At 44.8% G+C, this 10717-nt stretch overlaps 1 protein-coding gene across 1 annotated transcript in view; it reads left to right on the forward strand.

Annotated features, from left to right (window-relative positions):
- Window positions 1–2187: 2187 nt before the first annotated feature.
- The window catches only part of LOC108913507, a 32103-nt gene continuing 23573 nt past the window's right edge, over window positions 2188–10717 (forward strand). Inside the window, exon 1 of the mRNA XM_018719060.2 lies at window positions 2188–2387. Within this exon, the coding sequence (XP_018574576.2) occupies window positions 2188–2387 (200 nt within the window). The remainder of the gene's footprint in view (window positions 2388–10717) is intronic.

Below are 10717 nucleotides of genomic sequence, written 5' to 3' on the forward strand. Positions count from 1 at the left end.
TGGCTGACTTCCGCATGGGTTCGTTCGTTGAGTAATCTGTAATCAACGCAGAACCGTTGGGACCCATCTTTCTTCTTGACAATGACAATCGGACTGTTATAGTCAGAGGTGCCCTTCTGTAACATAGTAGCGACCTCCTCGTTAATAATCTTCTTCCTTTCTTCCGAACAACGATAATTGCGGGCTCGTACCGGTGTAATATCCTTTAAAATAATTTGGTGCTGGGTGGTAAGGGTCATGGTCGGTTGATCGACCTCGGCGAAAACTTGTCCATGCCGCCGTAAAATTTCCTCGTACGCCTGTCGAGCCGGCTCCCCCAGGTGTTCGACTAGCTGGAGCGGCGGCGGTATGGGTATGCCAATACGCCGTCAGGCGTGGTTTCTTACCTAAATGTACACAACGGCGACCAGTGTCGATTACGGCCTCTTGGTCGCTTAACCAGGGTTGTCCTAGGATCAACTCCTCGCGTAAATCAGGTACTACCAAGCAGGCCACTTGGTATTCGGTTTCTTGGATATTGACGCGCAAGGTAATCTCCCCCCAGGTAACGGTATCCGTTGCCTCGCAAGCCAGGTATATTTATTTGTGTACCAACTCCGCTCGTTGTGTCGACCAGTCCAGCCCTGACGAAATTCCGGTTGGCACCCGTATCGACGAGTGCGTCGACGCGCTTGCCACCCACGGAGATCGTGATCCGGGGTAACAAATGCGCGCCGTATTCCCCAGCTTGATTAATGACTTCGCCTAATGCTGGGTGGACGTGGACGGAGCCGGCCGCTCGCGTCGCTCGTCCCCCTGCTGTTGGTTGTTGGGTCTCTCGCTGAGCCGGGGGCCTGGGTTTTGCGAGGGCACCCCGGCCCTCACCCAGTTTCCCTGCCTCGCTGGACAGTCCCGATTAAAGTGCTGGCCGCGACAGAATCTGCACGGTGACGGTACTTGATTGGTTGGTGGCGGATTCCAGCGTGGTGTGACTCCCTCCGCTAGGTCCCGCTGAATCTGAGCCACCACCTCGACCATCTGTTGGGCGTCCTCGAAACGGATTCCTCTAGTGACCGCCCGAGTCTGGGGTGGTAGTAGCTCGCGTATGATTTCTAATTTCTCAGCGTCGGGTGTCTCGGGTGCCAGTCTCTTAAATAAATGCCATTTGTATGTTATGAACGCGTAGGCGGTTTCGTCCGGTCGCTGAGGTTGCCCATATAATTGTTTTAACAGCGTAGTCCTGACGATAGTAGAGCTGAATCGCGCCCGGAACTGCCACTTGAACGGCTCCCATTCCATACCCGGCGTATAAATCTGTTCAAACCAGGTATAGGCTTCTTTGGTCAACGTCCTCCGGATTACGAAGGCCCTTGCGGCTGGTGCTATGCGTTTTTGTTGGAACCATAGCTCTAAGGAATTAATATATTCCTCCGGATCTTCCGTGGGATTTCCCGAAAATTCAAACGTCGGTTCTTCGCGGACATCGACGGCTCGCAGCGCCGCGACCTGGCGCGTGAGTTCACTCAGCGCTTCTAGCATCGCGACGTTCGTAGTAGCTTGCCATGCGACCGCGTCATTCGTGTTTGCCGTCACGGTGGTGGCCTCTGCCGCCGCCGAGTCAGCCATTGTTATACGTGTTTGTTGCGTTTCGTCCTCCTGACGAATTGTGCTAGATTGTCGTGCCGGTGTTTCATCTAGCGTAAAGTCCCACATTCGTGTTTGTTCGGCTTCGCGGGATCGTAGATACACGTCCGTGTTCTCGGCCCCACGCCGTTGGGCGCCATGTCTTCTTCTCAACCCCTCCACCGAAATCGCGATGAATGGATTGTCAGAATCCCTCGCTGCTTCCATAGTCTACCTCGAAACGTTATCGAATTCTTTTTAATGTTATCGAATTCTTTTTAGGTTTGAGTGTGTGTTACTTGTATGTATGTGTGAGTGTGTTAGCTTGTGGCCTAGGGCTCTTTTCAACCAGAGTTGGCCTGCCGGCTCTTTTGTCTTTAGGCTTTTTTCTGGGATTAGTCTTTTTCCCTCGAACTCACTTGTCACTATGTGTTCTTCTATTATTTGTTTTTTTGTAAAAGGATCTCTCTTTTTCCTTTTATAATTTCTGTTTTTTTTTTATAATTTATTTCCTTTATCTTTTTATTTTTTTTAATGTCAATGTTCTAGGAAAGGTTGGTTGAATAAAAGATGCAAATATTGTAAATGCAGATAAACGTGCGCAAAGGTTTTTGTGAGTGTAGAGCGGCTTCGTACAGTGCGAAGGCCGGCGAACAAGTGAGCTCTGGAGTTCTAGCTCCCCCGCCTTTTATATGTTCCAGCGAGGTAGAGCTAGGCTCCGCCCACCAGCGCAATTTGGTGCGCTCCGATGACAACGCTGTCGAGGAATATGATCCATGGGATCGGTAACGACGGCATGGGCCCTCGGTGGAGACCTCGGAAGTACGAATCGAGCTCCACGTTGGGCGCCATGTCGCGATATATGACCGTTAGTGCCTAATGTTTGAGAATTGTGCGGGGAATTAGCAACATGAGCTCGCCGCGAAGACGTCGAAGCAGGACTTCGAGCCCCACGTCGAGCGCCATGTCGCGGAATATGATCTGAATGCGGTGTTTGGTCGGCATGGGTCCTCAGTGGAGACATCGGGAGTTCTAATCGAGCTCCACGTTGGAAACCATGTCGCAACCTGTGATTTGGGATGTCAGTTCCCTTGACCGGGTTCCGCGGCAGAAACGTACGGAGTTCACGGGGATCATCGCTATCGACGCCCGGTCGCACTATATTCTCTGACGACTGGAATCTGTGGTGGATATGACCTACAGACGTGGTGTCTAGGACACGAGCTCGCGGGGGAGATCTCGACGAAGAAGGTCGAGCTCCGCGTTGAGCGTCGTGTCGGGTTAGACTTTCTTGATATGGACCACTTAGGCGATGATCGTATGTTCGGGGGAAATCATGAGAATGGACGGGCGACGTACAAGTATTGTTTTGATAAAAAAGGCCGGCTTCGTCACCTATGACGTAGTCGGCTAAGGGGTTTTCGCTTACTATGGCACCCGAACGCGATGCGCATTGCTCCCGCTGGATACCACTTCGTAAAAAAGCTGAATGAACTGTAGCGTCGTCACCGACGGCTAGCTCACGTTCCGAAACACCCGACATCGGAAGTAGGCCGCTATCGGGGCCAGACCGTGAACCGTGGTTGGACTCATGGGATTCCCCGGACCCTACCAGTTGGTACGTAGGTTGAACCTCGTCCCGAGTATCTGCGGGTAACCCACTTCGTGGTAACTCTTGGGTGCTACTCGGATCCGTGAGTGCGTCGTGAGGGGTGGCCGAGGTGGTGTCAATAACCCGCGTAGCAGCGGACCACAACGCGTACGGCGCTGTGGCTGCGCCGTGCCGCGTACTTCCGCGAGCCGCCACCTTCGGTCCCTCAGACTCTTCACGGAGCATCGATATAGCGTTGGCGAAAGAGGCCATTTCCTCGTTTACCCCTAATGTCGGGAGATCTTTCGCCGGCAAACAGGTGTGAGGGCAGTCCTTATGACCGCTGGTCTCTCCGATTAGGGACGAGGTCTCGTCCAGCTCAGTCTTGATCATATTCACACGATCTAATTTATTATTCGTAGTGTTACCTTCGAGGGCACTAATCCTCGTAGCACTGGATATCGAAGTCGCGTCGCAGGGGTTCATCTTCCCCGTACGACAATGTCGGAGCAAGCTCTTTTGCTCCGAAAGTCTTGTAGACGTCTTGTAGTAAGCACTGACTCTACTATTAAATGTGGGTCTCTCGAGGGAGCCCTAGAAGTAAGGATAACTTCTTTACTAAATTTGGAAGTACGCCGCCACAATAACGTGCGTACTATTGCTTTGTGCCCGTGGGTCACAAAGTAAATGCCTCGTAGGGGTTTGACGAGGAAGGTTGCCTCGACGAGTGACCGCCTAGAAGTTTGACGAGGAAGATTGCCTCGGATTTGCAGATCTCAATGGAGTCTGAATTGTAGGTCTCGTAGGAGCCTATGTGTGTACTTTGTACCGAGGTGCGGGTCTCTCGATGGAGCCGGCACAGTCGGAATCAAAGTCTTCGTCGGAGGGTCGCAAGCCTCGGACGGTATGCAGGTCTCTGGAGGAGCCTGAAAGTATCGCTGTTTCGTCGCAGGGGGCGATCGAACAGGATCTTCGCCTCAGGTTGGGCTACCTCGGGCGGGACGCAGGTCTCTGGAGGAGCCTGGAGTATCGCTGTGTCGATGCGAATGGCTATCGCACAGGATCTTCGTCGGAGGTGGTCAGTCTCGGACGGTTTCGCAGGTCGCAAGTGGATCCTGGAGTTTACCGCTGTTTCGATGCAGGGGGCTATCGAACAGGGTCTTCACCTCAGGCTAGGCTACCTCGGGTGGTTGTCTCGTTAAGCGAGTAGTGGTTGCAAAGCACTATCAATATCACGTCGAGGAATGGCAGCCTCGACGGAAGCCTCGTGAAGCGAGCCTGTGAGCTTGAGCTCCAAAGTTCTTGAGCTTGATGACAGGGTTTTTTCAATCAAACCGTGGAAGATATGTTAAAAGTATATATTGAATAAAATTAATAAACAACAAAGATTCACAATTAACATATACAAGTTATTTACCATGAATAAGATTTGTTACAATTCGCTCTGTATCGCTTTCCGTCTCATGTACTCCCACTGAAGTACTGTAAACGTCAAAAGTAGACGTTCGATCACTTTTGTGGGATTTCCATACTTTTGGCGGACCGGGCCTTGAATTGTCCGCCAAAATCTCGAACCAAAATCATCCATCGTCCCCATCAACGCCGGGACTCGTTCCCCTCTGGCCTCTACGGATTGTCGATGTCGGCGTCGGGGATTTTGGAGTTTTTTCCCGGTTTGGGAAAAACTCTACCCGCGGTCTCGGCTTAGGCTGCCGAGCATCGCATCCAACCGCCAGAGCGGTGGAACCTTCGGAAGACGGTCCTTTCGGCCCAAAGACGGGGAAATTGGAAACATCGGTGAAATTTTCCCCGTCTTCGTAAAAGGGCTTACGGAGGTCTTATTTCTTGATGGATTCATTTGAAATTTTGTCTGTTGATACACGGCATGACATAGTGCCGTGGTTGGAGGGTTCGACCGAGATCGCGCGGATACTTTCGGCGGCAGCTCTAAAGGCGTGAAAACCTATTATGGCTTAGCTGGCCGTTAGTAGTCGGGCGATTCGGTTCGAATTTGGATATGACAACCACCTAGCGATACTCTAGTGTGGTTGGAGGGTTCGGCCGAGATCGAATGAGCGGAACGGCTGAAAACGCGGAAAACGTGAAATCCGCGTTTCCCCGTATAACGGCGTTTTGGCTCATCCGATTCGGACGAAAATTTAGTAAGATAATGCTAGCGACTTGAGGAGTGCTGCATTAAATTTTGACACCGATCGCTCAATAACTTTTGGAGTTATTGGCGATAGCGTCCTTGACCAATTCAAAAGGGTGGTGAAATTTCTAATGGCCATTTCCAAATGTCATCGTGAAGCGTCCCGGGGTTCGACTGCAGGTTGCGAGAGCAGCGGCAGTGGTCACTGCGCGCCGGGATGGCAGACCCAGGCGAGATCGGTCGCGATGCGGGTGACACTGGAAAGGTCGGTGAAATTGGTCTTTAACGCTCTGGGAGCGCTATCGCCGTGAGGATCGATGTCTGAAGACTCTTATGGAGGCTTTTTCATTCTGCCCGGCCGACGGCGATTGATTTCGCAACCGTGGCGGGTTTTTGGTTTGGATTGGAAAGGTAGTCGAATATGATTGTTGTTCCAATTCAACGGTCTCCGGCATATCCGTAGGTACAAGATTATGACTTCTATGAATATACGGGGTGTTCTGAAATCCTGAAGCTCGCTCGAAGGGTGGAATACGACAAAGTTTAATACATATGTACGTATTGTGGACTCTTTTCAGTTATAGTTAACCTATGTATTGGATAAGTAATATTTATACTACGAGTGTTGTACCCATGACCGACATTATGAATCATAAACATCTCTCTGTTTTTTACTACATATACTAGACATTCATAAACAAAAAATAACCTTTTTTGTTTAAATAAACCTCTACATGTTTGACTATAATCTAATTTGTATATTATTCGTAAATCGCTTTTTTGTAACACAAATATATTTTGGATATTGCTACTCCCCCAAAAATTATTCCTGACCTCATACTTGCTTAAAAATTGGAAAAATATATCATACGCAATGAGCTTTCATTCAAATACTTGGCAATGATTCTGAAACTGTAACATATTTTGTTCAATTTGCTACATAAATTATCAATATGTGGTGACCAGTCCAAATATTCACTAATAATTCACCTAAGAATTTTGTATGGGTATTGTATTTCAAGTGACCATCTTGCATTTATAATTTATCTGGAGTTTCTATATTACTTTGTCAAGTTCTAAATAAAATAATATTTGTTTTCTCCACATTTAATTTTTATTAAATGGCCTTTTGACCATTATTTGAGAACCATTGCTTTGCATTAAGCAATAAGGTATTACTTAGATCAGTTACTTCCGGAAAATTTCTACCAGTAATAAGTAAATTTGTATCATCTGCATAATTTGTAATATAATAATTTTTTACAATTATACTAATTAAGTCATTAAGATAAACTATGAACAAAATTGGCCCAGTAATACTGCCCTGAGGAATCCCGATGTTTTTATTTCTAATACTTGATTTTACTATTCTCCCATTATCAGATATTTGGACTCTCTGTTTCCGATTTGATAAATATGATAAACCAATTCAATGTATTCCCGTGTATTCCATACTTTTCTAACTTTTCCACTAGATAAGAATAATTTAGGAATCATATGCTTTTGAAAGATCAAGAAATATTCCCAACGATAATTCATTATTTTCAAAAGATTCCAAAATTTTTTATGTAAATTGATATACAGGGTGTCTCATAATTAGCTGCCAACCCTGAACAGACCGATTCTATGATCAAAACTAAGTAAAAAAGTTCATATGAACATGTGTCCGGAAATGCTTCCCAAGGGCACAGGGACCCATTGAAGAGGGAGGAATGGAAATCATTTTTTTGCAATATCTCTCAATCGCGTTGTGATAAATGAATGAAATTTGGTATACACAGCTAAATTTTGATGAGCAATTTGATGGACTAATCCATTTATTTCCACAAGGTCCATTGGGGTGGGTACGGGGGGGCCCTTGGTACTTTGCGTGTGTAACTTTTTCATCTTTGACTTTTTAACAAATTGGACAGCAAATTCCGTTTTCCCGAACTGTTTTACGTTAAAAAGGTACTCTTGTTTCAAATCGTTATCTTTAACGGTTTCTGAGAAAATCGCTCTTGAATTAATCCCACTTTGGTCAATTTCATAGTAATTTAAACAAAAAATAATAATAATAATTTAATACGTAATCAGTAATACACATTATTGATGTAGAACAATTATGATATGATGATTTGTTTATGGCTTTTGCGATGGTAATGCTGCGCGGCAGAACGCGAGTACGGCAGAAGGTTTCCAAACAGAAGGCTGACATCAAGGAGGACATTCCTCACTGTATTCCGCAATTTAGCTGCAACCGTCACTTTTCGAAGGGATCATAAGATGGAAACTTAATTTTGATAACAGACAACAAGCTATTTTAAAAACTGTTCAAAAAACCCTCCACCTTCTCTGATACAAAGTCTTGCCCTACGTGTAACACTTCTCGAAGCTATTAAGATGCTAAAACGGTTTTGACGAATTTCATTGGCTGCATCATTGATACGCTGCAGCAATTCCTCACGGGTATCGACTTCGGTGGCGTAAACTTTTTGATTTAGATATCCCCAGAAAAAGAAGTCCAGCGGGGTTAGGTCGGGAGAACGCGGCGGCCAAGCTACCGGTCCGTGCCTCCCTATCCACCGTCCAGCGAAATTTTCGTTTAGGAAATTTAGAACATTGCGACCACTATGTGCCGGGGCTCCATCGTGTTGAAAAAACATGTTACGTCGTAAATTTAGAGGCAGATCATCGAGAATTTGGGGAAGATTTTCTTGAAGTAAGTTTAAATAAAGATTTGAATTGAGACGTTGTGGAATTTCAATAGGTCCAATCAGAGTGTCGTGAATTATTCCCGCCCATAAATTTATGGAAAACCGTTGCTGGAAGTTTGTTCTCCGAACAACATGTGGGTTCTCTTCTTCCCAATAATGAGAATTATGAAAATTTAATTTTCCATTTCGGGTAAAAGTAGCTTCGTCACACCACAAAATTTTGGAAGCTTGCTCGTTGTCCAGCGACAAAATCCAGCGACAAAATTGCATACGTGGCGCAAAATCTTCTGGTATCAAGCCATGTACACGTCGATAGTGATAGGCATGTAGACCTTGTCGCTTTAATATTCTTCCAACCTGAAATGTTAGTAGCACATCTAATCAATTCTGTTAAGGAAATCTTTAAGATATGTAGTACCGTTGGCCGAGGAACATTTATTTGCCTTGAAATGTTCCGTATGCTAGTCGTAGGATCTTGTTCAATAGCGTCAAGGACCTCCGCTTCCCTATTAATCCTGGGACGTCCTTGACCCGGTGCCTTTCGAAAAGTGGCGGTTGCAGCTAAGTTGCGGAATACCGTAGGGAATGTCCTCCTTGATGGCAGCCTTCGGTTTGGAAACCTTCTCCCGTACTCGCGTTCTGCCGCTGCAGCATTACCATCGCAAAAGCCATAAATAAATATCATATCAACTAACTCTTGTCCCGTAAACTCTTCCATTTTTTTCGCTTAGAACTATTAAATTGGCAATCGGGTTGACAATACTTTGACATAAGAATACCTTGATAATTTTGTTTAAATTACTATGAAATTGACCAAAGTGGGATTAATTCAAGAGCGATTTTCTCAGAAACCGTTAAAGATAACGATTTGAAACAAGAGTACCTTTTTAACGTAAAACAGTTCGGGAAAACGGAATTTGCTGTCCAATTTGTTAAAAAGTCAAAGATGAAAAAGTTACACACGCAAAGTACCAAGGGCCCCCCCGTACCCACCCCAATGGACCTTGTGGAAATAAATGGATTAGTCCATCAAATTGCTCATCAAAATTTAGCTGTGTATACCAAATTTCATTAATTTATCACAACGCGATTGAGAGATATTGCAAAAAAATGATTTCCCTTCCTCCCTCTTCAATGGGTCCCTGTGCCCTTAGGAAGCATTTCCGGACCCATGTTCATATGAACTTTTTTACTTAGTTTTGATCATAGAATCGGCCTGTTTAGGGTTGGCAGCTAATTATGAGACACCCTGTATAGCGGTTTCAATTGACCTCCCTTTTATGTAGCCATGTTGGCTATTATTTATTAAATTACAACCTTTTTTATAAAGTGTACTAGTCTATCACACATTGCCATTTCAAATATTTTAGAAAAGGATGGTAAAATACTAATGGACCTATAGGTTTATGATGTTATTCGATTAGTTATTGTTTTTAATTAGCTTATGTTAATAAACTTGATAATTAAATAAATTTCGAAAGTCAGTGTTTAAACGTGTTATACAAAAACTTGTTTTCGAAAACAGATAATTTTATCGAAACAAATGTCGAGTACCTTTTTTAAAGAGAAATGACCAAAGTATTTAAATATTCAGTTTTCAGATCTATAAAATGACAATTGTCAAAATTTTGGCCCAACAAGTGTGGTTGCTAGTCCGTTTCTGACTTCCCTGACAATATAAAATGTTGTTTCCGTACATACTTCGGGTCGTAACGCATAGGGCGTAGCCGCGTCACGCCGCAAAAGCCGTTGGGACGCCTGCTGGGACCTCTCAGTCGCCTCCTTCAGCACCTGGAGGGAGTTAGTAGAAACGGGTTCGTCTGGATCGACAGTTGGCCGAGGTGTTGGGAAGTGAATCGCCCCCTCACGGTTGTCGAGTTGTCCTGACCACCCTGCTCTTTCCACCGAGAATGCGGCGATCGAGCCAACGTACGGCGGTGTTCGTAGATCTTTCCAATTTAAAGATAGAATTTGAAGGCAATGCAAAGCCTTGAGAGTTTTTGATTGATCAGTTCTAGGACTCTTATAGTTCTTAACATCAATTGTTTATAGAAATATTGCTGAACCTTGACCCAAAGGCTAGCTATGGCACGGCCTCTTAAGAGAGTGCTGGTGTATATATATACAGGGTGTTTTCACTTTAAATTTGGAAAATGCAGGAATGTATTCCCTATCCAAAATTAAGTGTAGTTTGCTCTATAAATTTTTTTTATGAAAGCCTTTGTTTTGGAGATACAGGGCGTTGAAGTTAAAAAAAAATAAACACTTTTTGGCATATCTCGGCTATCCACGAGTAGATTTGATTCAAACTTGGTACACATTTTGCGTATTGGGGGTTCTCATAATTAACAGAATATTAGTCCTATCGGATTAGCCAGTGGCGTGCAAAGGTAGGGATGCGTGGCACCTTTTTCAAAAAAAAGTACGCCATTGAGTTTTTCGAAGAATGTAAAGTAAATTTAAATACTACCATACAAAAGTACTCTAAAAGGTCTCTTGGTATTTTTCGATAATACGCAGCGTTCATGAGATTCTTGGACTATTAAGAATTCAGTGCATAAAAAAAAATTTCGACATTTAGTTTTTCGAAGAATGTAAACTAAATTTAAATACTACCATACAAAAGCAATCTAAAAGGTCTCTTGGTATTTTTCGATAATACGCAGCGTTCATGAG

The sequence above is a fragment of the Anoplophora glabripennis genome, unplaced genomic scaffold, assembly GCF_000390285.2.
Source record: "Anoplophora glabripennis isolate ALB-LARVAE unplaced genomic scaffold, Agla_2.0 scaffold1271, whole genome shotgun sequence".
In the NCBI taxonomy this organism is placed as follows: Eukaryota; Metazoa; Arthropoda; class Insecta; order Coleoptera; family Cerambycidae; genus Anoplophora; species Anoplophora glabripennis.